Source organism: Emys orbicularis, chromosome 8 (assembly GCF_028017835.1).
Source record: "Emys orbicularis isolate rEmyOrb1 chromosome 8, rEmyOrb1.hap1, whole genome shotgun sequence".
NCBI classification, from domain to species: Eukaryota; Metazoa; Chordata; order Testudines; family Emydidae; genus Emys; species Emys orbicularis.
In genome coordinates this window covers 46105244-46130936 of record NC_088690.1, presented here as the reverse complement: position 1 = coordinate 46130936, position 25693 = coordinate 46105244, and the positions used below count along the sequence as shown (strand labels likewise).

The 25693-nt window shown below is 42.1% G+C and overlaps 1 protein-coding gene across 1 annotated transcript in view; it reads right to left on the bottom strand.

The window, feature by feature from the left end:
• The window catches only part of DENND1B (DENN domain containing 1B), a 276366-nt gene that overhangs the window by 22272 nt on the left and 228401 nt on the right, over positions 1-25693 (bottom strand). Inside the window, exons 15-19 of the mRNA XM_065409672.1 lie at positions 23812-23913; positions 15096-15186; positions 3867-3907; positions 2887-2955; positions 93-149 (exon numbers count right to left, since the gene is read on the bottom strand). Of these exons, the coding sequence (XP_065265744.1) occupies positions 93-149; positions 2887-2955; positions 3867-3907; positions 15096-15186; positions 23812-23913 (360 nt within the window). The remainder of the gene's footprint in view (positions 1-92; positions 150-2886; positions 2956-3866; positions 3908-15095; positions 15187-23811; positions 23914-25693) is intronic.

Here is a 25693-nt window from a genome sequence, read left to right as displayed (position 1 = left end):
TCATTAAAAACACAAATCTCATGTGATTTGTAAAGTATAAGCTTCAAACTGATACAAGAAGCAAGGTAAGAAAGTAAAATTGTATTACATACCTTGTGTTTTAACTTACTCCTCACTTCTTTCATTCCCTGCTTTGCATGACTTTTTGCCTAGAAAATTAAAACAAAAGGACTTAACTGGTGGCGCAAGAGATAGGCTTTGTTCAAAGAATATGCTTCATAAGGCCTACTTAATGAGAAATATTTTTTTAAATTTTATGTGATATAAGGATAATAATCTCTATCACTAATTTCACCTGGGCTGTATCAGTTAGCTATACTATGCTAATAGCAGTCAGTTAGTAAGAGTTGTGCATACATGCCAATGTTGTGAAAACACACTAATTTTGCAAATGTATCCTCACCTATTGCTAAAAATGAACCATCCTACTGGTCTCTAGTGTCCATCCCTTTATTTGAGATGGTCCTTTAAATTTGAAGTAGTATTTTAATAGCAACTCATGTTGGAAAACTGTTAAGATTTTCAAGCTCACTGCTATAGTGTTCCAGTCTGGTAACTTGCAAGGCAACATCAATCTTAAAAGAAATGAAGTGGTTTTATATGCAGATGGAGAATTTCTCCAGCGTTGCTGAACAGCATAGTGCTGATAGTTAGGGGGAAACTGTGTGCATTAAAATAGGCAGCCAAGTCCCATGATTGTTCATGACAATAATTTGCACAGAAAATGGACCCAAGGGCATCCTTCTATTTAGAGATGAATTACCATTCTAGATGACAAGTAATTATATTCTAAATTTTCTACATTTTATTTTTGATAGAAAAAATGCTAACCTGGTCTTAAGAGAAATAGGAAAGTTTTCCTTACATGAACCGCGTTAGATTCAAGTTAACTTTTAGAACCAATTTTCAAAAGTAGCCTTGAAAATTATGCCTATGATTTTTCACATTTAAGGGCGATATATGAAAAACTTCAGACTCTACCCATGAAAATCAGTGACACACACATCTTAATTATTGATTTGGCACCCAGGGAAATGTAGTTTGTGGGGAGAGTTATGAGTGTTTCCATATACAGATGCCCACTGACCTACGCAATTGTTCCATTCCGGAAAGCCTTGTGTAACTCGAATTTTGTGTAAATTGGAAACGTATACCCATACGTTACGCAAAAATTTCTGCACTTGAAAATCCTATTTCTGGCTTACGGAACTTTTTCTGTAAGTGCGAATTTGCGTAAGTCATGTCTTGCGTAACCTGGGGAGCATCTGTACAACAACTTGGGATAGTTTTGATGGCCAGATTAGGGAACTTTTGAAAATGTGACCCTTAAATCATAAGCTCAGTAGCTCAATAACAAGGCAACAGGGTGCCATGTAGTAGATGCATGCATGTATGGAAGGGGAAAGGGCAAGAGAGGACATATAGGCCTGCTCCTGCACCTTGATCTATGCCTGACCATGCACAGATTCCCACTGAAATTAATAAGGCTTCTTGCACACAAGGAGTCTGCTGATACAGAAAGTTGTAGGATCAGGGACATAATGGGCAAAATGGGTAGCTGGGAGGAAATCATGAAACCTCATCTAAGCTCATGAAAAATAGAGGAGAATAATTTCCTGCTAGCCTGTTAATGAACCATTTTTAAATTATAAATGAGTGGGTGGTTATACAGTACCTTTAATTTATTTACCTGTTTCTTTCCTCATGACTTTTGTAAGAGTTTGAATTGATGTATAATTAAAAATTCTCTTTTTAAGTTTTATTTAAAATCTACTAGCATCACACTGTAGCACTGATTTATTCAGAACTACTTACTATGCATCAATCTAAAGAGCCCTTGGAAAAGCCAAAAGAAAGGCAGAAAAGATTCTTCCCCTGTGTGCTTTGAACCCAATCTTAAAATACTTATTGTGTCATTTCTTACAAACTACCACATTGTTTCTATACCCTGGATAATATAATGTAATTCACATTCTTTATGATCTAGGGATATTTAAAGATCATTTAAAAACTGGACTGCTTGTCAAACTGAAGACATAAAACTAGTTAAACAGCGTGTGGCAAGCGGGGGTGTAAATCTTCACTGCACTAGCCTGCTGCGCACTGCCAGTGTGGACCCTGCTACCACGCACTAAAAGTTCCCTAGAACACTTTGATCCTATTCCTGTTTCAAAGCGGGGTAGATCAAAATGCATCAGGTAACTTTTACATGCAGGTTCATGTAGACAGTTAGCATGTGACATGCTAGAGCGGTACAGATTTACACCCCAGCTTCATCTAGATAAGCTGTAAATCAAGGGCCAAGAGTGCAAGTCCATAACTTTTTGAATTAGTGCTATTTTATTAACACCATAACAATAAGTTTAAAAGATGCTCATACCCAGATAAGTAATAGTTTGCTTAAGGTGGAAGTTTTGGACTGCAATTGTTCCTTGCACACAATATAAATGCTTCCCAACCCACTCTGGATAGGGTACCACTCAGTGTCAAAGTGGAGTCCTTAGGGACATATTGTTATTTACACAAAGACTCCTTTACACCACCTAGAACTGTACACAACATTTATACTGACTTTTAATTTACACTGCCAGGGAGGAGTAAAGGGGCCTTAGTATACTACAAAGTAGTAATGAGATTTAGTATTTTCAGAGTCCATATTTTAAGATCATCAGTTAAGTAGAGGTTTTCAGCTGAAATACAGCTGAATAACATAGAGTGGTTATTGTTCCCTCACAAGATAGGAATAAAAGATGAAAACAATTTCTTAGGCTGTAATGTTTTTCTGTAATACATATTGGAACTATACAGCTTTTTCAGTTTTTGACAATAACTGGAGATTGTAGGTGGTTTCTGTAATTTTTTATGCACAGATTGTGTTGATCTTACAAATTTGTATGCTGTCTTCACAGCAGGGCTGGCTTTGGTCATAGCTGTGTTGATTAGTGCACCTCCTTTCTGAAACATACAAAAGCATATTTTAATAACCCTTATAACAAAGATTAAAAGTTAAGACAATAGCAAGAAAAATAAATGACAGGCTGACATAAAATAAAGTAGGAAACTAGTAGCCCTCTTTTTAAATTAGGAAAAATTTCCACAGCTGCATTCTATCTACAACCTGCTGTCTACATCTACACAAGGGTTACAGTATGTCATTATCATGGCTGACATATTTATCAATGCATTCTAACATAATGACGTATTCTCATACCCATGCATGAACTGTTACCACATTACATGTAATATTGGAAGCTTTCCTTGGCTTATTCATGTATATATTGTATCATTTTAAAAAAACTATTTCTATCACATTGAGGTAATCATGTCTTATTTAATCACAAGAGTTTTGTCTAAAGTACTATATTTTACTAATCCTCCCTAGTAACAATGTTGTGCAACAAAGGTCCTCTGTTAGTCAGACTATGTAAAAACATTATTAACCAAACTGCTGTTTACTAGAAGTGATAAAATTCCTATCAAATCCTAGTACCACACCTAACTCACAGTTATGGAATGTAACACAATACAGTGTACAGAAAAATCCTTGGCTAGATGAACAGAAAAACATTCTGTGCTTTTCAAAATTTGGCATTTATTTTGTGCATGAGACATTTTCTCATTTTTAAACTAATATAAAAATATTGTCATGACAAAGACACTAGTTTATAAAAAAAATATTTAGGTAAAAATAACTTCCTTACTAGTGTAATATGCTTTCTCTGTTACATTAATACAAGGAACACTACACAAATTTAGAGAATGCGGCTAATTGACCATATAAAGTCAAATATCCTTTTAAAGCTCGATGTTCAGTATGCTGACTTTTCCAAAAATAAACTAGTCAAATAAAAATAAAATTGTTATACCTTTACTGTATGCACCCACTGCTGATAAGATCTTGAATTTCCTGAGATGTGAAGGTAAAATAAAATAAAATGGTCAGAAACACATTCAACACATTTTTGGGTGTTCCTGCCCTCTCCACAATACATTTTGTATTAAAAAAAAAAATCCCATAGATTGTTAAACATGAGTTTGAATCTTCCAATACTGTGAAGAAGGGAAATCCATGTACACAAAAAGCAAAACTGGGGTTTCCCTATTATGAACCCCTCATTTTCTTTCCAACAGTGCTTCTTTTTCACCATACCCAATTGTTTTCTCTGAAGAAAACTGCTAACTCTGATTCAAGTATGAAGAGAAAGGACAGTTACCTGTTCCGTAACTGGCGTTCTTCGAGATGTGTTGCTCCTGTCTATTCCACAGTAGGGGTGCGTGCTTGCCACGTGCACCGGTGCTGGAAGTTTTTCCCTTAGCAGCATCCGTAGTGGGGGAGCACCGCTGCGACCCCTGGAGTGGCGCCGACATATCGCGCTATAAAGGGGGCTGCGTGCTCCCCCCACCCTCAGTTCCTTCTTACCAGACAACTCCGACAGAGGGGAAGGAGAGTGGGATGTGGAATAGACAGGAGCAACACATCTCGAAGAACGCCAGTTATGGAACAGGTAACTGTCCTTTCTTCTTCGAGTGATTGCTCCTGTGTATTCCACTGTAGGTGACTCCAAGCTATACCTAACGGAGGTGGGTAGGAGTTCTAAATGATAAAGGTTAAGGGTTACCCGGGCAGAGCACCGCCCTACCAAACCCGGCGTCGTCCCTTGCTTGGGAGACGATCGCATAGTGCAATGCAAAAGTATGGACAGAGGACCACGTAGCAGTCCTGCAGATGTCCTGAATAGGGACATGAGCCACATAGGCTGCAGACGAGGCCTGGGCTCTCGTCGAATGCGCCTTTGAGGCGTGGGAAGCCCAGCCAGGACATAACACTTGTGCGTATGCACGAGGTGATCCAGTGGGAAATCCGCTGGGTGGAAACCGGTTGCCCTCTCATGCGCTCGGCCGTAGCAATGAAAAAAGCTGAGAGGATGCCCGAAATGGCCTTGTTCGATCTAAGTAAAAGGCCAGCGCCCTACGCACATATAGCATGTGTAGGCGGCGTTCCTCATTGGAGGAATGGGGCTTAGGACACAAGACTGGCAGGAAAATGTCTTGGTCCATATGAAACCAGGAAGGCCGGTGCGGGCGAAGCTGTACCTTCTCCTTATGGAAGACAATGTACGGGGGTTCCGAGGTGAGCGCCCTAAGCTCCGAAATCCTGCGGGCTGAGGTGATAGCCACCAAAAACGCCACTTTCTCAGACAAGCGGGACCAGGAACAAGTGGCCAAAGGCTCAAAGGGAGGTCCCGTGAGGCGTGACAGAACCAGGTTCAGGTCCCAAGGGGGAACCGGGGGTCTAGCATAAGGGAACGCTCTGTCCAAACCCTTTAAAAACCTGGAAGTCATGTGGTGGGAGAACACTGACTGTCCCGCCACTGGAGGGTGGAAGACCGAAATGGATGCCAGGTGCACCCTGATAGAGGAGGGGGCTAGCCCTTGGGTCCTAAGGGACAGGAGGTAGTCCAGGACCAGCTGGAGCGAAACAGACGCGGGGCAGGAACCTCTCTCCCTCGCCCATGAGGAGAACCGATACCAATTAGGCTACGTCTTCACTACCCACCTGAATCGGTAGAAATCGATCTCTCAGGGATCGAATTATCGCGTCTCGTCGGGATGCGACAATCGATCCCCGAATCGATGCTTGTACTCCACCAGCGCAGGTAGGAGTAAGCGCTGTCGACGGGGGAGCCGCGGAGGTCGATTTGCCACCAGCCTCACAGCGGGGTAAGTCGGCTCGGATACGTCAAATTCAGCTACACTATTTGTGTAGCTGAATTTGCGTATCTTAAATCAACCCCCCCGTAGTGAAGACGTAGCCTTAGCCAGGTAGATCCTCCATGTGGACGGCTTCCTGCTTTCGAGCAGGACCCATCTAACGGCCTCGGTACACCTCCCCTCCTCCGCATCTAGCCACGGAGCAGCCACGCTGTCAGGTGGAGCGAGGGCAGGTTGGGATGGAGGAGACGACCTCCCTCCTGAGAGAGGAGGTCCGGGCGGAGCGGCAGCCTGCGGGGGGGGGGGGGGCGAGGGGCGCCAAGAGTTGCAGTAGGGTTCCGTACCAATGTTGACAGGCCCAATCCGGGGCTATCAGGATAACTCTTGCCCCATCTGACTTCACCTTCTGTAGGACCCTGCCTATGAGGGGGAAGGGCGGGAAGGCGTACATCAGGGGCCCCGACCAATCGAGCAGGAACGCGTCCGTCATGGCCCCATTGCCTTCTATCACCCTGGAACAGAACCTGGGACAGAGGCAGTTCTGGGCGGTGGCGAATAGGTCCACCTGGGGAGTGCCCCACTGAAGGAAAATCCATTCTGCCACCTCTCTGTGCAGGGACCACTCGTGCTGATGTGAGAACACCCTGCTCAGGCGATCTGCGAGCGTGTTGCTCTCGCTGGGTAGGTGGAACACTCGGAGGAGGATGTTGTGGGCTATACAGGAGTTGGGCTTCCTGGCATAAGGCCCTGGAGCGCGTGCCCCCTTGCCTGTTGATGTAATACTTTGCGGTGGTGTTGTCCGTGAGGATTCTGACCACCTTCCCTTGTAAGTGCTGGCGAAAGGCCAGGCACACCAGGCGCACAGCCCTGAGTTCCCTGACATTTATGTGCAGGGTCAGTTCCTTGGGTGACCACATACCCTGGGTCCTGATGTCCCCCACGTGGGCTCCCCAGCCCAGGTCCGAGGCATCCGACACTAGATCTAGTGAAGGAGACGGGCCTCGGAAGGGGATTCCCCGGAGCATGTTGCTCGGAAGGGACCACTATTGGAGGTCTGCAACCACCGTTGGCGGCACCGTGACAACCTTGTCCAGGCCGTCCCTGGCCTGGGAATAGCGAGAGGCCAACCAGAGTTGGAGGGGCCTCATCCGGAGCCTGGCGTGTCGCACCACTGTGGTGCATGCTGCCATGTGGCCAAGGATTTGAAGGCATATCCGAGCCGTGGTTACCGGGAAGGCTGTGACCGAGGCGACGAGGCCTCTGAGCGCCTCGAACCTGTCCTTTGGAAGGGAGGCCGTGGCCGCCTGGGAGTCCAGCAGCACTCCTATGAATTCTATGCGCTGGACTGGAACTAACGTGGTTTTCTCCGCGTTTACCACTAGGCCCAGAGCGGAGCAGGTGCGTAGCAAGAGGGATACTTGCTGCTGCACCTGGGACCGGGACTTGCCCTTGAGCAGCCAATTGTCCAGGTAGGGAAAGACCTGCAGCCCTCTCCTCCTGAGGTGGGCCGCTACCACCGCCATACATTCGGTGAAAACCTTGGGGGCCGTCGAGAAGCCAAAGGGGAGGACCGTAAACTGGTAGTGGTCCTGACCCACCAGGAAACGGAGGAAGCGCCTGTGATGTGGAAGTAGGCATCCTGAAAATGTGGATGTGGAAGTAGGCATCCTGAAGGTCCAGCGCTGCAAACCAATCCCCCAGGTCTAGGGAGGGAATAATAGAGGCTAGGGATACCATGTGGAATTTGCAGCGTACCAAGAGCTGGCTGAAGCCCGCCCTTCACCTTCGGGATGAGGAAATACCTGGAATAGAATCCCTTGACCCGGAATTCCCAAGGTACCCTCTCCACGGCTCCCAGGGAGAGGAGGCACTGTACCTCCTGACCCAGGAGGAGTGCATGTTCCAGGTCCTCTGCCGATTCCCTGGCCGGAGGGCAATTGGGAGGGGGCGAAACAAACTGCAACCTGTACCCCAGGGATACAGTGTTGAGGACCCAGTGGTCCGTAGTAATACGGGACCATTGCAAACGGAAGGCAGGTAAATGATTTGCAAACCTGAGCTTTATTAACTGGGGGGGGGGTAACCTGGCAACAGGCCCGGTGACCCCCCGCAAGTAGTCAAAAACGCCGCTTCCCTGGCCTCCTGGCCTTAGAGGGCCCCGGACGAGGGGCCAAGCGGGATTGGCGTTGTGACCGGCGCCTCTGCTCCCGCTGCTTCTTAGGCGGGGGCTCATATCTACCCCTAGCCTGTGGAGCGGAGGTGTGAGGCCTGGGCTTGTCCTTGGCCGGCGGGACGTACAGGCTCAGCGTCTGCAGGGTAGTACGGGAGTCTTTCGCCGCATCGGAGGCCACCTGGAGTGCCGCTTTAGCCGCCGCCGCACCCTCATCCACAAGGGCCCGGAACTCCTTCCTGTCCTTCTCGAGGAGGGAGGGCTCAAACTTGGCAAGGGACCCCCACAGGTTAAAATCATATCTGCTCAAGAGTGCCTGGTGGTTGGCCACTCTGAGCTGAAAGCTCGCAGACGAATAAACTTTTCTCCCAAAGGAATCCAGCCTGTGAGCGTCTTTGTCCTTAGGGGTAGGAGCGGGTTGGCCGTGCCTCTCTCGGTGGTTCACCGACTCCACCACTAGAGAGTTCGGAGTTGGGTGGGAGTATAAGTACTCGTGCCCCTTTGTGAGCACAAAGTACTTCTGTTCGGCCTTTTTGGAGATTGGACAGAGAGATGCCGGGGTTTGCCAGAGGCCAGTAGTAATACTGGCCACCCCCTGAATGGAGCAGGAGGGCCACACGCCCCGGCGTCGAGGAGGTCAGGACATTAAACAATGTGTCCGACGGCTCCTCCATCTCCTCGGCCTGGAGCTGGAGGTTTGATGCCACCCTCCTGAGTAGCTCCTGGTGGGCCTTGAAATCCTCCTGAGAGACCGGAGGTGGTGGCGCCACGGAGTCGTCCAGCGCCGAGGAGGTCGGTGCCGCGGTGTCATCTGTACCCGGCTGTACCGCAAGCTCGACGTCCTGACCCGGGACCCGAGTCGGTGCCGGAGGGTCGGTGCCCACTGCCTCGTCGCGGTGCCGAGGTGGTGACATCGGCTGGGCCTGGGATGCTCCCGCCACGGAGCGGGGTCCCGGTGCCCACTGGCACCATTGTCCCTGCCAGGGAACGGCCTGGGACACGAGGTGGCCCGGAAGAGCCGGCTGGTCCTGTGGCACCGAGCGGCTCAATGAGGGGCGGCTGAGTGCTGAAGCCGAAGTCCGAGATGAGCAGACGGTGCCGTACGAATGGCTGGAGCGATCCCATACATGACGTCTCCGGGCCCTGGAGGAGGACAGGTAGGAGTCAGGGGTGCTGTCTCCGTAGTGCCTCTGGCGCCCAGGACTACGACGCCTCGGTGCCTGGGATTCCCGTGACGAGCTCCGGGCGTGGCGCCTTCCACAATGGGTGCCGGAGCGGGAACGGCGGTGCCGACGATGACGAGACCTGTCCCTGCGGTCAAGGCTCGAAGAGGAACGGCGCCTCCCCTACGGCCTTCCGGAATGGAGGTGGAAAGCTCGCTCGCAGACGATCCTGCTCACGGCGTGGAGGCGCGGCAAGGTCCGCGACTCAGCCCTTCAACTCGGGACGGTATCTCGACCTCGGAGACATCCGGAGAGGGTCGATGGGCACTGAGTGAAGGCTTCCCACGGGATCAGGGGCCCGACTGGAGCGGCGCCCCCAGTACTGGAAGTGTCATGATGTCGCATGCGGCCTGAGCTGCCTCCGGCGTCGAAGGCATTCTCACCTCTGGCGAGGCACGCGTGGACGGCACCAGACTACTCCGCTGTACCCAAGTCGGAGGTCTTGGTCCCGATGGGGATCGTGGGCTGCCCAACACGGGTCTAGCCTCCCCCCCGACCTTTCTCCTGGCGCCGCTGAGTCTTCCCTTGCTTCTTAGAAGGGGAGCGGTGCCAGCTCGTCGACGGGGACTCGCTGTGCACTGACGATGCAGTACCGGGCATGGAAACAGGACGGCGAGCCTAGGGCACTTCGCGCGCGCCGAGGACGAGGTGCCCGGCGCGGGGTCAGCTCGACGTGCCGGTGCCAAGGTCAACGCCGACTCCATTAGGAGAGCTCGGAGTCGGATCTCACGCTCCCTCTTTGTTCGGGGTTTGAAGGAGTGGCAAATTTTACATTTCTCACTAATGTGAGCCTCACCCATATAGCGAAGACAGAGTATGTGGATCGCTTCTGGGCATAGGATTGCGACAAGAGTTGCACGACTTGAAGCCTGGGCCACGGGGCATGCCCCGAGCCCAGCAGTAACAGAGAAAAGTTCAACAAGTAACTTCAAGGAAAGCTGGATACTACGAAGGCTAGAATTGCTGCAGCAAAGCTGGAGCACAAGTTCCGACTACCTTCACTGGCGGCAAGAAGGAACTGAGGGTGGGGGGGAGCATGCAGCCCCCTTTATAGCGCGATATGTCGGCGCCACTCCAGGGGTCGCAGCGGTGCTCCCCCACTACGGATGCTGCTAAGGGAAAAACTTCTGGCACCGGTGCACGTGGCGAGCACGCACACCTACTGTGGAATACACAGGAGCAATCACTCGAAGAAGAAATTAAAGTCGCAATCAAATATTCACACTCACTAAAAACAAAAGAAAAAAAAATAAAAGTCTGAAGGAGGGGTGTGTATATATTGTGCTAAGAATATATCTTGTATTGGACATGGTGATTTCCCCCTTTTTACCCAGAATTGGGTTCCTTCCCCTATTCCTCTGGGCAAAAAGAAAAACTTGCAGTGAGAAAATGAATTGCGCTTCAGACACTACCATCTTAATATCAGAGGGAAAAGGACTAGTAACAGGAACAAGGACCTTAATATCGCGTCACATCTCCCTTGTAGGGAAACCCACTATAAATTACATGTTCTTTCTTTCACAGTGTAGAAGGCAAGTGGATGAGTAAGACAACTATCAACATAGATAAGATCATTGGGTGCTATTATATTATTAAATTGGCCACAAAAGATACGCTAAAATTTGATAAGGTGGTTGAGGTAGAACTGAAACAACAGCCTTCCGAAGACACTTCAATTGAACATGCAAGACTGACTTCCTTACCTTTGAGAAATGTTAAGAGTAGCTTAATCACTTGAATTTACTGATATTGTGAAGTGCAATGATAGTTACCATGAATTAATACTTCCAAGCAAAATATTTGAGATCACAAAAATCATGTTGCTCAAAGAGATAATTTATCAACTTTGCAAAGAACACAATGATATCCTTTGACAAAACATCGGCTTTTTAACAGGAGATTTCAAAAGTTTAAGCTTTGAAATAAATCTAATAACTAGAACCTGGATTGGCTGGTGTAAAGCCAAAACACCAACAACCTAGCTCTCATCAAACATGTCTGAGGACTAACTGGATAATTGTAAAAGGTATTACAGCAATTTCTGAAGGAAACAAGTGAAGGGATTTAGCTGTTTGGACTTATAGAAATGCTTTCATTTAAATGTTCCATACCATTGCACTAAATTCCTTGCAAGCAATTCTGCAATACCCAAATTCTCAGAAATGGTGCAGTGAGTGAAAGGGATGCCAAGCTGGAAAAGAGAGCTTACTAGCATTGACTGTGTGCTTATCCCCAGCAGAAGTGCCTTAACCAATACGCTACATTCACAAAGACTGAACAGTTGTCCTTTTAAGATTGACCGGGCTCACTAGTGTTATTGGAGGAGACATAGTATACACACAAAAACGATTTCCTCATCATAAAGTAGAATGTAGCCACTACTCATTCACTAATATAATGAACTTGCTAATGTAACAATTTAGTGCTCATGGTCATGGCAAACTTAACCACATAATGATTTCGGGCTTAATCAAAAACCCATTGAAATAATGGACTACCATCGGCTCTTGCTTAAGAAAGAAATTCCCGCACTTGAAATATGTTTATCAGGGCCCCTCTGAATTCCATTTGTTACCAGAGATTACAGTGGATGAGATTTTGTAATTTAATAAGAGATTTATTAGACCAGTGCACTGGTGGGGAGACTTGCAGATCACAAATCCTTCCAAAGTTCTACCATTTACTAGTCAATGAGTGAAGAAGAACAGATACATACTCAACCAGGGAAAACATGAAGCAAACACCATGTATGCGGAGCCAATATCTGAACTACCTCAAATTTAAATAGGAAAATGTTGAATTCTTATTATAAAGCTCACATTCCCAACAGAGGTTCAAAGTCTCTTGACTTCTTCACTATTAAGTAGAATCTTTTCCCACTAGAAGCTCCAAGGTTGTCACCACAACTAAAAAACTTAGTGTACTAATAAAATACGAATGCTTGCTGATATTTTCTTCCCTTATTTGCCAATACATTCTGGTTATGAAAAAAACCCCTCTCTGGATGAGTAAAATATATCTGTAAAAATTATTACCAAGCCCCAGTCCAAGAAAAATTAGGTGATAGGTGCAGATTGTTTGCTGTTATAGAAGCAGGAAAAATTCCCAGTTAAATTTCTTGCTAATACTTATTTATATATGAAGGCAATTTGCTGGGAATTACAAGACTTGTAGTTTTTATTTCTGAGCAGCCAGCTGTGACCAGGGGCCAACAAGTTTAAATAACTGTGCATAAAGTTTTAACTGAACAGCAGCAATGCAACACAGGCTGACACTGGGTTTTAGGCTATTTTCCAATATGACCATATTAAAGAAAGTTCTACTGATAAAATTCATTTCATAGGTTTTTGGCATAAACATGAGATATTTTTTCCATCAATAAAAAATGCTTTTCCTATTGTGAAAGGGAATGCAGTGAAGCATAGTGTGAAAGTGTGTGAGAGAAAAAAGAAGAAAAAGCAGATGGCCCAACGGAAACAAAGATGATTAGCAATCCTAATACCCCTCCAATTGGTAGAATTCTGGGAGGTAGGGTGTTGAACACCTGATTCTCAACATTATTCCCAGGTCTTTGACTGCAATGGCATACCCTTCCTCATTCCCTGTCTCCACTTTACATTTACCTTGCAAAACAATTGATTGAAAAAAGTTTTGCAGCAGGTGGGGATCAAACTTTCCACTACCTAACAGAATTGGTTTTTCATGTGGCACACCTAGAAGGTACAATAAGGACTCAACAACTCTGCCCCTCCAGCAGAGCTAACACAGAGTAGAAGAAAAAGGCCACAGGGTGCACCATCAATAATCCTAGCAGTGCACTGAAAGTTATATTCACACTGATGATTCTTATATTTACCTCTATAGGAGAATGCATGTGAGGGAAGGTGGAAACTTGTGAAAAAGTTTTAATGAGAATGTTGCATGATACAGAATGCCATTTTGATATGGTACACAATTTTTTTTTCATCCTTCAGACTGAAAAAGTGTATTTTTTAAACATTATATTTAAAGAAAAAATTATTTATAGATATATAACTGATTAAATGCAAGCATTGCTTCAAATTTGCAGTTAAAATTTCTACATAGTTTAGCTATGTTTGTATTTGTTGGAAAATGCAATAAAGTATTAACGAAAATGGAGAGGCTGAAAGAAAGTCCTTTCTTTTGACTCAATAGCATGAAAATCTTATCACTGTTCTTCATGATGTCTTCACCTGCCCCTTCAACAATGCATAGGTTACTTTGACTTTTAGTGACCTTTCTGAAAGCTGGTATCCACCCAGTTGTGTAGTCTTGAACCAATGGCAAAGTTGATGGGATTTAACTATGAAAAATACCACAGTTCTACCCCATTAGTGTCACAAAATGTCACCCTCAATTCCATACTTGTTGCTCTGCCTGCACCTCATAATGATAATGAGACAGCAGTTATGTAAATATTGAATATGTGCCCTAAGCAATTTGTTCACAACGTGGTACAGCTTGTCTGACTTGAAAATTAAGGATACAATAAATTCTAACACAAAATTGCTAGTGAAGGTGAACATTCCCTCATGAGCATAGCCAGATAAGACATGTGGTTGACAAAACATATCAATGTAGAGCCAAGAACCTAACTTTATCCAAGTTCTAATGTTATTTCACTGCACCCTTTTGACCTCTTAACTGCAAAGAGCAAAGGAACTTTAAGCACTGATATTACCTATCTGAATGGACATGTCCACTGCATAAAAACTATTCATAAAGTTGTATGAGTAAGTTGCCTTAAAAGGAGGGGACAGACTAAATCTTGGTGTTACTGACATTCTCTCCTAACCTCTTCAGGGAAAAACAGACGGCAGGCCAGATCTTAGCAGAAGTCTAGGAAGATGGGAGAAAGAAAGGAGCAAAGTCACTTTATAGTCAGACTCTAGACAAGTAGGCTTCTATGTCGAGAGTTCAGAGGACATAGCCCAGAATCTCTTATGGTGGCTCTGAAGGAAAAATCCTCCATTGGCCAGATCTGCTAGCTCGAGGGTAGCTTTGTAGCATAAGACTGTCACAAAGCTGCCCTAAGAGACGCGATTTGATTCAACTCACGCAGTTCACATTTATACAGAAAACTGAGGTTCTGCTATGAAAATTGACTGTAAAAATGGCATTGTGGGGGCTCACATTTATTGTAGGAAATATAGCTGGTTTATAACTAAAAAGGTATAACTGACTTGCCATGTAACTGGAAATGATTAGACAATCCTGTTGGAAATGCAGAACATGGAATTGGATCCACCTTATGCTTTCTTAGATGTGCTGGCTTGGCAAGGCTAGCAGGAGTTAAAAGTAGTAAAATTTATTTCAGTCACTGAAGTCAGTGGATATGACTGGATACAAGCAGGAAATAGTAGGTATGCTTAGGAAGAAGATATACTTTTACACTGTCGCTTTTTAGAGTAGAACTGCACATTAAGATTATTTATTTAAGCATAGTGCATTTTGCTTGAGATAGTAATTACTCATATTTTGGAGAAATTTGGCTTAAGTATATTGCAAAACTACATGAGATACATGAAGGAATGTTTAAAAGAGACATTAGAAAATAACTAAATTAACCATTATTAAAAAGGAAAGGAACTAGGGAACTAAAGTCTTGTAATTATTAAAAAAATATACTTTAACCAGTAAATATCTAATCAGTTATTAACCAAGCCAATACTTTAAAAACATCTAATAAAATCTATTCTGATCTTGATTTTATAAAAACTAATTTATTAAAATAAAACAATTCCATTTATTTTCATTTAATGCACTGGAAATGTTTGGCTAAATAGCTAATCAGTTATTCTGCTACTGATATATAATGGACTGAAACTCTGCTAAGAATGAATCAGAGGCATTTAAACCAGATAAGTGCTTATCTGACTATGTTCAAGTCAATATGATATCATCCTCAACTGTTCCTGTGGAAGAGACAATGATATATTGAAACAAATGCTCCTAAAATAATTCTGTACCTCTACAGAAGCCTCCAGAAGTGATCTCTTCTTCAAAAGCATCCGAGAACCCTCTTCCTGCATTTAGCTTTGCTAGTCGACCATCAATAAACTGGAATATAAAAAACATTAGTCAAAACTATGTTGACCTTTTCTTAGGTTTCATGTAAAATATCTATGTTAACAAGAATATAACAGATCACAAGAATGCTGTAATAATTTTGGATAGATATTGTAACAGTGGATATAGAGACAAGTGGCAGAAATATTATCACCATTGCACCAGTGGTTTTAGTATTCTCTACTAGTGTTGTTTGTTGTGTGTGTGAACAAATATAAAACTTGAAATATTTTAAACTAACAAGGTCATTCCCAGAATGAAATTCCAAATCACTTGTTGCTTTGAAAGTATTTTAAATTGCTTTCTAGCTCATTCTTTTTCACAGCAGATGATGTGAAAGTTTATTAAATTTATTTCATAATAAATGTTTAATTTCAGGTTTAAAATTATAATCACTTATGGAAATTGAGACGTTCACTCATGTTGTGTTTGAAGAGTCATGAGCTGGCCTCATCTGCCTTTCCAGATAAGTATCACTGAATCCGAAGGAAAAGCTAGTTGTAAAATGCAGAAGATTTGTAGTTGAAATTTGGACAAATTTTGACCATCTCTAGTGCAAAGCAAGGCTGAGCTGGGATATCTGATGCCCACTGACTGTGCACTTGAGAATTCTGGCTGAGGATTGAAACTCTGCTGGCTGAGGAGTTATGCAAACTGAGAAGAGTTTGGATCACAATCATTTTCTATGGACGGAGAGAAGCTGTTAGCTGCAGCCTTTAAAGAACAGTGGCAACAGGAACAATAAGCTTAGAAGGATATTTCATTTAAATGTAGGAGAACTCAATGCACTGAGTGCCAAAATAGAAGTACAGTACTGTGTAATACAGAACCATATTTTAAGCTTGACCTCTGCCAGTCTACACCTGCCTGTGGGCTCATACTGATCCATACAGACACACTTTTCAGGTGCAAACACATACATGCCTGCTTGTTTGAAAATTCTAACACCTGAACGTTTGTGTGTGTGTGCATGAATCCATGGAAGTGTCAGAATTTTTACCCACAAAACAATTTTCACTTAATGGGATTTGCAGATGTCCATTCTAACACATGTCCATATTTAGGTGCATATGCCAGTGCATGCATTTGTGTTTGCATATATGTGCATGCAAAGGCTAAAAATTAGGCCCAAATATGTCAGAAACAAAGAACGGTGAACATAAAATAAACAATCATCTACTATAACCTCCCAGAAGAAATGAACACATTCTTTTAAAGACTCAGTTTGCTTTTCAGGATTAAGACAGAAACGTTGGCATTTCTAGAATGCTTTCAAGAACTAATCTATGCATTTTAGTATGAATAGGCTAGCTCAAGTCTGAGCAGAGATTAATTGAGAAAACATTTTACTGATTATTCGTTTTCTAGCAGGAGTTACTAGTTATTCACTTTTACTAAAATAGCACATAGAAGCTAACAGAAATTAATTATTTGGCTGAGTGTCATACATTATCACAGATTATCCAAACAGTACTGTCAGTGGCAATCTGATGCTTGTCAATGGATAGACTGATGACATGAAACAAACTCCATTCTTCAAGTAAGAAAAATTCCAGCAGCAATAATAATAGAGCACATGCTATTGAAGATAATCATTCCCTGTTCTTTCTTGGCTAGACTCCTTTTTATTTTTTCATTCTGACTCCAAGTAGGCTTCTTTCCAAATGGGTTTGGTTCATGGTCAGACCACTATGGGATCACTGGATTATTTCACAGTAAGAAAAAGAGATAAGAGCAATAAGAGCATCTTTAGCTACTGCTGTGCAGAAAACAGTCGTTGAACTGCAAGACATTATCTCTTTGGGGAAAGTTATGAATTCACTCCATGCCATAAACCAACGCATGATTTATGGGCATGCTCATCATTTGGTAAAGTATCAACAGAAAATGGAGAGGCTGACTTTTAGTTTTCAGTGCAAGGATTAGTCTGGCAAAACATTTAAAAGTAAATACTGCCAAATATAACTGTTAGCAGAAACGATAGAAACTTATTTGAAGGAAGTGATAGTATTATTAATTATATTGAGTATCAGAAGTGAGAGTAAAGCCATTCCAGTTTTTTTTTTTTTTTTAAATAGTACATAGCAGAAAGCTTGGATAACATTAGTAAAGCCCAAGTATACAAAGCATGGCTCTCTGTCCCCTTCTGTAGGCTGGACCTCAGAAAGGCTTCTGAGTCTGTATTGTCTTTGAGCTATTAGATCAGGGTCTTTTAGTTAAGGTGGTAGAAGCTCATGCTTTTAGATCCACAGAACCAGAGTTTGATACCCACTATTGACAAACCACTCAGTGGCACTGCATAATTAACACAGAAGTAAAAATACTTCTCTGCAATTTTGCTTCTCTGAAGACATAATTCTGATAGGATTCTTCCTTTGGGTCTTAGCTCCTTAGTAAAACAATAGCAGGACTTCCAGAGTTCTTAAAGAATTTCGCCCTTTGAGGATACAATATGAGCCAATTCTCTTGGCCACTGCCTGTGTGTGCCACTGCCTGTAGCGAACAGGTGATGCCAGCCAATTCATTTGGTTGTGCAGAAGACAAAGCTTCCATGATAAATTAATTCAAAATTAGGTAACACAATATGCTTCAGAGGGAAAAAAAACAATCAAGTACAAGAAAGAAATCCCTTAAAGAAAATAATTTCCACCCTGTGAAGTGACGTGGGCAAATGAATGAAAATCCTGGCGTAAACTGTAGCTTCAGGGAAGCAGAATTACAGGTACGTAATTTCCGCTTCTCTGTAGATATAATCTGTGAGTATTCTCACTTTTGAGGAGGAGGAAGCTTGCTCTCTTTAAATATATCAAAGGGATTAATACCAAGGAGGGAGAGGAATTATTTCAGCTCAGTAGTAATGTGGACACGAGAACGAACGGATATAAACTGGCCGTGGGGAAGTTTAGGCTTGAAATTAGACGAAGGTTTCTAACCGTCAGAGGGGTGAAATTTTGGAACAGCCTTCCGAGGGAAACGGTGGGGGCGAAAGACCTCTCTGGCTTCAAGATTAGGCTTGATAAGTTTATGGAGGGAATGGTTTGATGGGATAACGTGATTTTAGTCAATTAGGCATTAACGTGCCAACGCGGGTAAAATGAGGGTCCGGCTGTAGAATCTTGCCTGTATGCTCGGGGTTCTGCTGATCGCCATATTTGGGGTCGGGAAGGAATTTTCCTCCAGGGTAGATTGGCAAAGGCCCTGGAGGTTTTTCGCCTTCCTCCGCAGCATAGGGCAGGAGTCGCAGGCTGGAAGATTCTGTTGTGGGTGGGTCAGCTTTTGTGGCCTGCATCATGCGGGAGGTCAGACTAGATGACCATATTGGTCCCTTCTGACCTTAAAGTCTATGAGTCTATGAGTCTATGAGGAGTGACACACAAGAAAAAATAGGCAAGGTTGTAACAGCTTCTGCAAAATCTGGAGGAAACAGTTTCATTTCTCATGAAGTTGCTGTCTTGGTGCCCCTTCATAGTGGATATGTATCTGAGTCCAGATAGCAGTCCTTATCACCCTGAACTTCTGCCTGCTCTGACTCAAGCAGCTAGAATTATGTCAGTGAAGTGGTGGCCTAGAGCACCAACAGAACTTCATAAAGCATTCAGACTGCCTTTGCTGGAGCCGTTAGGGAGGCTGCTAGCACTGAGTTCCTGATGCTCACTGGTCTTGGCTGACTCAAGCTTTCTTTCAAGGGTTTACCCTTTGAATGCTCTAGCCAGGTTATTCTGTGCTAGACTTACAGGTGTTTTCCTGGGATGTTCCAAGAGGCTTGAGAGGTGCTCCCCATGTTTCCTTATCACATAGGGTGATATCTGAATGCAAGTCTAACATTTGTGCACTGGGGTTGACTTCTAGGCACAGTGCAAAGAGCATGGTTGTCTATAATGAACACAGTTCTGCTGCATGGCTTGAAGCTGCAGAACAGGGCTCTTTCCTCCTTTGAAGATGGGGTACATAAAAAGAAAAAGTATGCTGGAAACACTAAGTGGTTGCTGATGCAACGAGAAAGGAAAATGTACATTGGAGCCCCAAAACAATAAACACCAACACACTAAAAAAATGCATCTGAGTGCTCAGGCAAAGGTCTCACAATTCGGGCAACTTGCTGAACCAGCTGGATGTTTGTAGAAAGAATGAAAAAGATATAAGCAGTGGGAAAAACTGGAGCAATGCAGAGTGCAGTGAGCAAAAATGCCAATACGTTATACAATGGGGATTTATAGTTAACAGTATGTACCTTAGAAAATCTCCATGCTGGTCCAGATATTCCTTATGACTGAGTTATTATTTTCACTGGACACCCATCAAAAATATTTAAGGTCCAAAATACAACTACTTATAGCTGGTGTTTGAAGCTGGGAACAAGCAGTAGCTAAACTTCAGACTTCTAGCATGAAGTTTAACAACAGCAATATTATGTCATCCTAATAAAAGGAGAGACTTCTCAGGACTGGAAAAAAAGCCAGGGTATAGATACCATATATTAATAAGCCATCCCGAAAGGCTGAAGAAAATCAGTGGTAGCAAAAGGAGTAACACAGCCATCAAATCTAAGGAAATACAAGCTGAAGAAAAAATTGGCAGATCTGACTTATTTATTTAAAATATGGACCTCTTCTCGGGCACAAAGCTTTATCTACTGAAATTAAATCTCCTCTTAGAACTAAAGAATAAAGCTATCTTGGTTTTAAACACAAAAAGTCTTGATCAGGGCTGAGGGAAACTCTAAAAATCTAGTCTGCAAATGGGTTATAAAAAAGGGCACCAAATGCCCTCAGGGCTATGAACCCTGTTCCATATAAAAAAGCTTTTAGTTAAAATATTGCCATGTCAATTGGGAAGTATAGCAGGAGGAGGGCCAGATTCTACACTAAAAATTATATAACTGAGAAGACTTTAATGATTCCTGTTACGAAGGCAGCAGTCCCCTGCTGACACCATGAAAAACCTATTCTAGTGTGTCTTTAAAAATAAATTTAATCTAATCTGGGACCAAAAGCCCTAATATGCATAAATCATAATTGTGTTCTTACTGCACAGTGTCACTTCAGGGCATAGCGAAGGTGGTTAGATTTCTTTTAAATTTAACCTGAACTCTGAATTTCCAGGACTTATTTATGCTTGATTTGAGGATCATTACAAGACTCCTGTAATGTGTACCCTAATCAAGCTTAATGCATTTTTGTCTTGAAAATATTAGTTTTTAAGCAGACAGTCTAATTTCCACCTATGAAATTTTATCCTGGGATTTGAAATCTGTGTTCTCTGTGGCTAATGCATCATCATCAGTAACAAAGAATATGTCAGTCAAAGCCTGCCCTCCATTACACCAATGCTACACCATTGACTTCAATAGAGTAGTGCAAATGTGTCTGTGAATAAAAGTTTGCCCTGCAATTGGAGTATAGTTAACATCTCTGATGATGAAATGATCCAACTGCCTCTCCAACAGATGCAAGGCCAACAGGAGGAAAAACTAGTTAAAAAAATGTTTTTGTCACTAAAGTGAAAAGATCTGACACTGAACATACACAAGGAGCAGATCTGCCGAGTAAGAATGTTAAATTTGTACACGGTCACTTCTTAGAGTCAAAGCAGTCAATACATTAATAATCTAAGAAGCTTTAGGAAAAGAAAAAAGGCATCTAAACACAGAATGCTTGCCCTTTTTGGTTTATTTAATTCCAATGACTTCTTTTTTTACTCCCCCCTTCTTCCTTTTTTCCACAAAACAAATATAGGTATGTCTTGAATTTGTTTACAGACTACTAGTTAAATGTCAGCATTTGCGAAGTTATCCACTGCAGTAACACAATATTCAGATACACTTTTGATATGAAGTAACTGCAGTATCTGAGACACTTATGTGCTAAACAAAAGAAATAAACTAATTACAACAAAAGATAGCAGAGGCGTTAGGTGCAACATTACAGTCTATAGCAGGGATAGGCAACCTATGGCACACGTGCCAAAGGCGGCACACAAGCTGATTTTCAGTGGCACTTTCACTGCCGGGGTCCTGGCCACCGGTCCGGGGGGCTCTGCATTTTAATTTAATTTTAAATTAAGCTTCTTAAACATTTTAAAAACCTTATTTACTTTACATACAACAATAGTTTAGTTATATATTATAGACTTATAGAAAGAGACCTTCTAAAAATGTTAAAATGTATCACTGGCACATGAAACCTTAAATTAGAGTGAACAAATGAAGACTCGGCACAGCACTTCTGAAAGGCTGCCGACCCCTGGTCTATAGCTTCTTCCCTGACCAACCTCAGAGATCTTGAAAAACACACTTCACAACCACTGCTCTCAACAGTGGCCAGGCCATCTTTGATATTAAATTTCTATTACAAAGCTTAATAATTCATATTATTATTCAAATAGCATGTGGGATATAGAATAAGTTTGGTCAGATACATAATAAAGTAAACAACAGACAATGAAGACAAGTGTTTGTTCTGGATAACAAGGAGCTACAGATAATTTAGGTCAGCTATCAGAAGCTAGTATAGTCATGTAATGGTTCTTGATTTAGCTATTCCCTTGTGCAAACCCACCATTGAAAGTACTGCATCCATTGCGAAGTGTTACCGAGTTTGGTGGTAAGAATGGTCCTCAGTTGCAAAAACGAAAAAAGAATAAATGCCAGGGCAGCACTTCTGAAAGTGGCAGACAAAGCATATATGCAGGAAAAAAACTGCAGTTAAAACACCTCCAGGCAGTCGCTAGGTGTCTAGGCTGCTTTCAAGAATTATTTTCTGCTAAAAAGAATGCTCAGTATCAGGAACCCAGTAAACTCATGTTAGCCTTTGAAAACACGAACAACCTTGAAAGCAGCCCAGTTGTCAGTGCGGAACTGCTGGAGATGAGGCAGCTGGGCTGTGGATTAATTAGAGAAGTGGGAGGAAACACAGCAGATCATAACTAAAGGAAAGGCAACATATTAGCTAATAAAAATGTTTAAAATATAATAATTTTAATATATTCTCATCTTCAAAGGTATATTACCTCCCTCGGTATGAAGAAACATTAGAAAAATAATAAAATTGTTAAGTGATTTTTAAAATAAATATAAATTACAATTGAACAGCTAGATGTAAACGGACATAGCTCTAATAACTTCAGTGGAACTACTCTAATTTACTCCATCTGAGGATCTGGCCACAATACTCATATCATAATTCAGACTCTTCAGCATCTGCAGTAGCCTTCGATTGAAAAATATCCCTGATAGCTGAAGATATTCAGAAACATGTAACATTGGATCACAGCAATAAAAATAACGATGTTTCCATGTTATATTCCTTTCTCTGCCACCAATCTTAATCTGCTGAACACGTATAAATGTTTTAAATACCTCTTTTAATACTTCATATAAATGAAACCTTTGCCCCTGCACATATAATACAGTAAAATAAAATAAATTGGATTCTAAGAGTTGATCCCTGGAGTACTCCATCTATTATTTTTAAAGTCTGTATTTATGTTATTTATTTGTAGGTATTTCCATAATTTTGTCCAATTAGAAAAGTGTCTACCTATGACTACTACAAGCTAGCAACCTTGTATTCCATAAATCTCTACCTTAGCCATTAATCTTTGATACAGAAACTTGTCAAATGCTTTTTGAAAATCAAAGTATTCTACATCCAATGAATTTTCCTTATCTATTATGGTAGTATATCTTCAAAGAACTCTAGCAGATTAGTTAAGCATTCACTCCCCTGCCTGAATTCATTCAGGCTAGCTTCAATCAAACCATGTTTTTTCTAGAAGTTTTCCCACCTTATCCCTTAAGATGTTTTCTCAGATTTGCCCACAAACAAAGATAAGCTTACTGGTCTACAAGTTTATGGTCAGTCTCTTGACCCGCTTTCAAACAACTAAATTACATAAGGGAATCGAAGGGAGGACAAAAAGAAAAGCCAGGAGATAATAGCACGAAAAAAATGTATAATAGATCTTGTTGAAGCCATGTTGTGTGAATACTACAATAGTTATTACTGAGCTGTAAATCCTCCATAGGAACTGTTGTTTTGCGCTCAACCAACCTCAATATGGAGGAATTTTCATGAAACTATTAATTTATTTGTTTGGCTGAGGTCTTGATTTTGAAAAATTCTGTGTACACATGGTTAGTGGATTCTACCAATCAAAGAAGCAAGTACAGTTTGGATCCAGTACTTAAATCAGACTCAGTCTCTGACGAACAAAGTGTTAAGTGCTTTGGTCCTCTGTCCGTTGACCAATAGTGCCTGACTATACTGAAGAGGCTGAAAAGTTCAGCTTCTAAAGCAGGGAGCTCCTTGCTTTTTCCTTGTCAAGAGAGTTCTTGATTGGCTCCAGAGGCAAACACAGCCAGTCATTTTGGGGTAAAAGTGGGGATTGTCTCTGTGCCTGTGTTAAGATACAATGGGATTGGGAAGATTTTTTCCACACTCATTGGAGTTAAACATTTGCCATTCCCTCTCTCTCCTATATTTCCTCTCAAAATGGTCTTCTTGAGAGCTTTCAAAAGCTGGCAGGCGTTGATACAGAGGCAGAGAGGAGAACATATATATCTGATATCTGTTAGAAGGAAACTGTTAGATCACGAGGTCAATTGGCCTGTCATACCTGTTTAAAAAGTTGAAGATTCACTGCAGTTTCCAGGAACTGTTTGGTAGTACTGGAACGATGCTTCACAAAACTGTCCTCACAGAAAGTGATAGGCTCTCCCTAAATTTAAACAGAGCGCGTTAGAAGGTACTCCTAGCTATAACCAGTACTGGCACATTTAAAATTCTCCTTCATCAATTTTCCCCCCTTAAAAGTTAGCATGTACAGTTACTGCCCATCAATCAAAGAGGTATTTACTGAATTCAAAAGGAAAGTAGGCAGAGACAGTGTAACAAAACATTGAAAAGACAAAAATGTTGATATCTTTAAAGTTTTCACTAAAATACATTTTGATGGTGACAATGCTCTGCTTGAGTTACGAATCTTAACTACTGTACAAAATTACTGTGATTTAACTGCACTTAAACCAATGGCAAAAGCAAGCAGAAATTCTGACTGGACACCAACGTGTTATGATTATCATCAGATTATTTGTCTATTTGTTGTGCTAAATATAACATTAATGTGTGTGCAGCTAATTTGATTAAGCAGGCAATAATTATAAAACATAACTATTTTCTTTCACCAATTTCACTGTCAAATTAAAGACTCCTCCTGTCTTTTCTGGGAGTCATTACATAGTCATACAAAAGGTTTAAAAGAGGTCAGATGAATTGTTAATGCAGTAAATTGTGTGGCCTTTGGAAAAGAAGGTAGGAATAATATGAAGAATACTGAGTAGACATGTCAAAAACACACAGTGATGAGACAAGGTAAATATATACAGTATTTACTGCAAGCTAATAGATGCTAATCAAAGTAACTGGAAACAGTAAAATTATATTGTAACTCCTGTGTTATCCCTTAATTGCATAAAAGAGTATCTATCTCTACTGTATAGTGACCATATCAAATTACAGGAGGAAGACTCCCCTAAATTATATTATTCTGGTAACTGTTTAATTTCCATAAACTCCACTAGCATAGAGAAGGTTTTAAATATTTTAATACATCAATGTATAGTCTGCATATTATTTCCATGATAATGATTCAGAGAGATATACTGCAGGGAGTATTGTCATGCAGGCAAAGGACCTACCCGTCAAGAGCATATGCCTTCATGGTTAAAAATAAAAAATAATAAAAATAAAAAAAATACGCCAGGTTGGAGGGGTTTTTCCCAGATGTAGGTAAGGCAGACAATTTGAGGTCCTGCATAAAATATTAGAATACACTCCTGACTCAGCTAATAGAACATTTTACTACCACAGACTTTTACACATAGTAAAAGCCCAGAATAGGGTAAAAGATACCTCTGGCATTGGGAAGAAAAAGGATCAAAGACATTCCTTATGTGGATCCTTACAATAATGAAACAGAGGAGCCTTTCAGACACAAACTGCAGGCCACTTTGAAGACAAACATATTTATGCCAATGATCACTGCCTCCTCCTGCTCCTACTAACTCTGGCAACCTTAGGTGCTGCTTTACACAAATTCTCCTAAATTCTAGTTTACAATGTAGTTCAATGCTTAAGAATTGAGAGAATGAGTTTCCCTCATGTGATCTGTCAGCACATTACTGAGTTTGTCCAAAAGTATTTATTTGTAAATGGTAAGAGTATTATCTAAAGAGCTGTTACATTAAAGCCACTGACATGTCATTTTAAAACCCTGTTTTGATATTTTCAAGCGCTCCCTTCCATATTGATTTTTCAAAGACTAGATCTTGGATGCCTTAGGCTCCAGTTCATCAAAGCACATAAGAACATGGTTAAGTTCATCCCTATTCAGCCCAGCACTAAAGTACATGCTTCATTTTTATAGTACAATCCTCCCTTCTTCAGGGGGTGGACGGAAAGCTGTGGTGCACGATCCCTTTTCAGTGCAGTACTTGGTA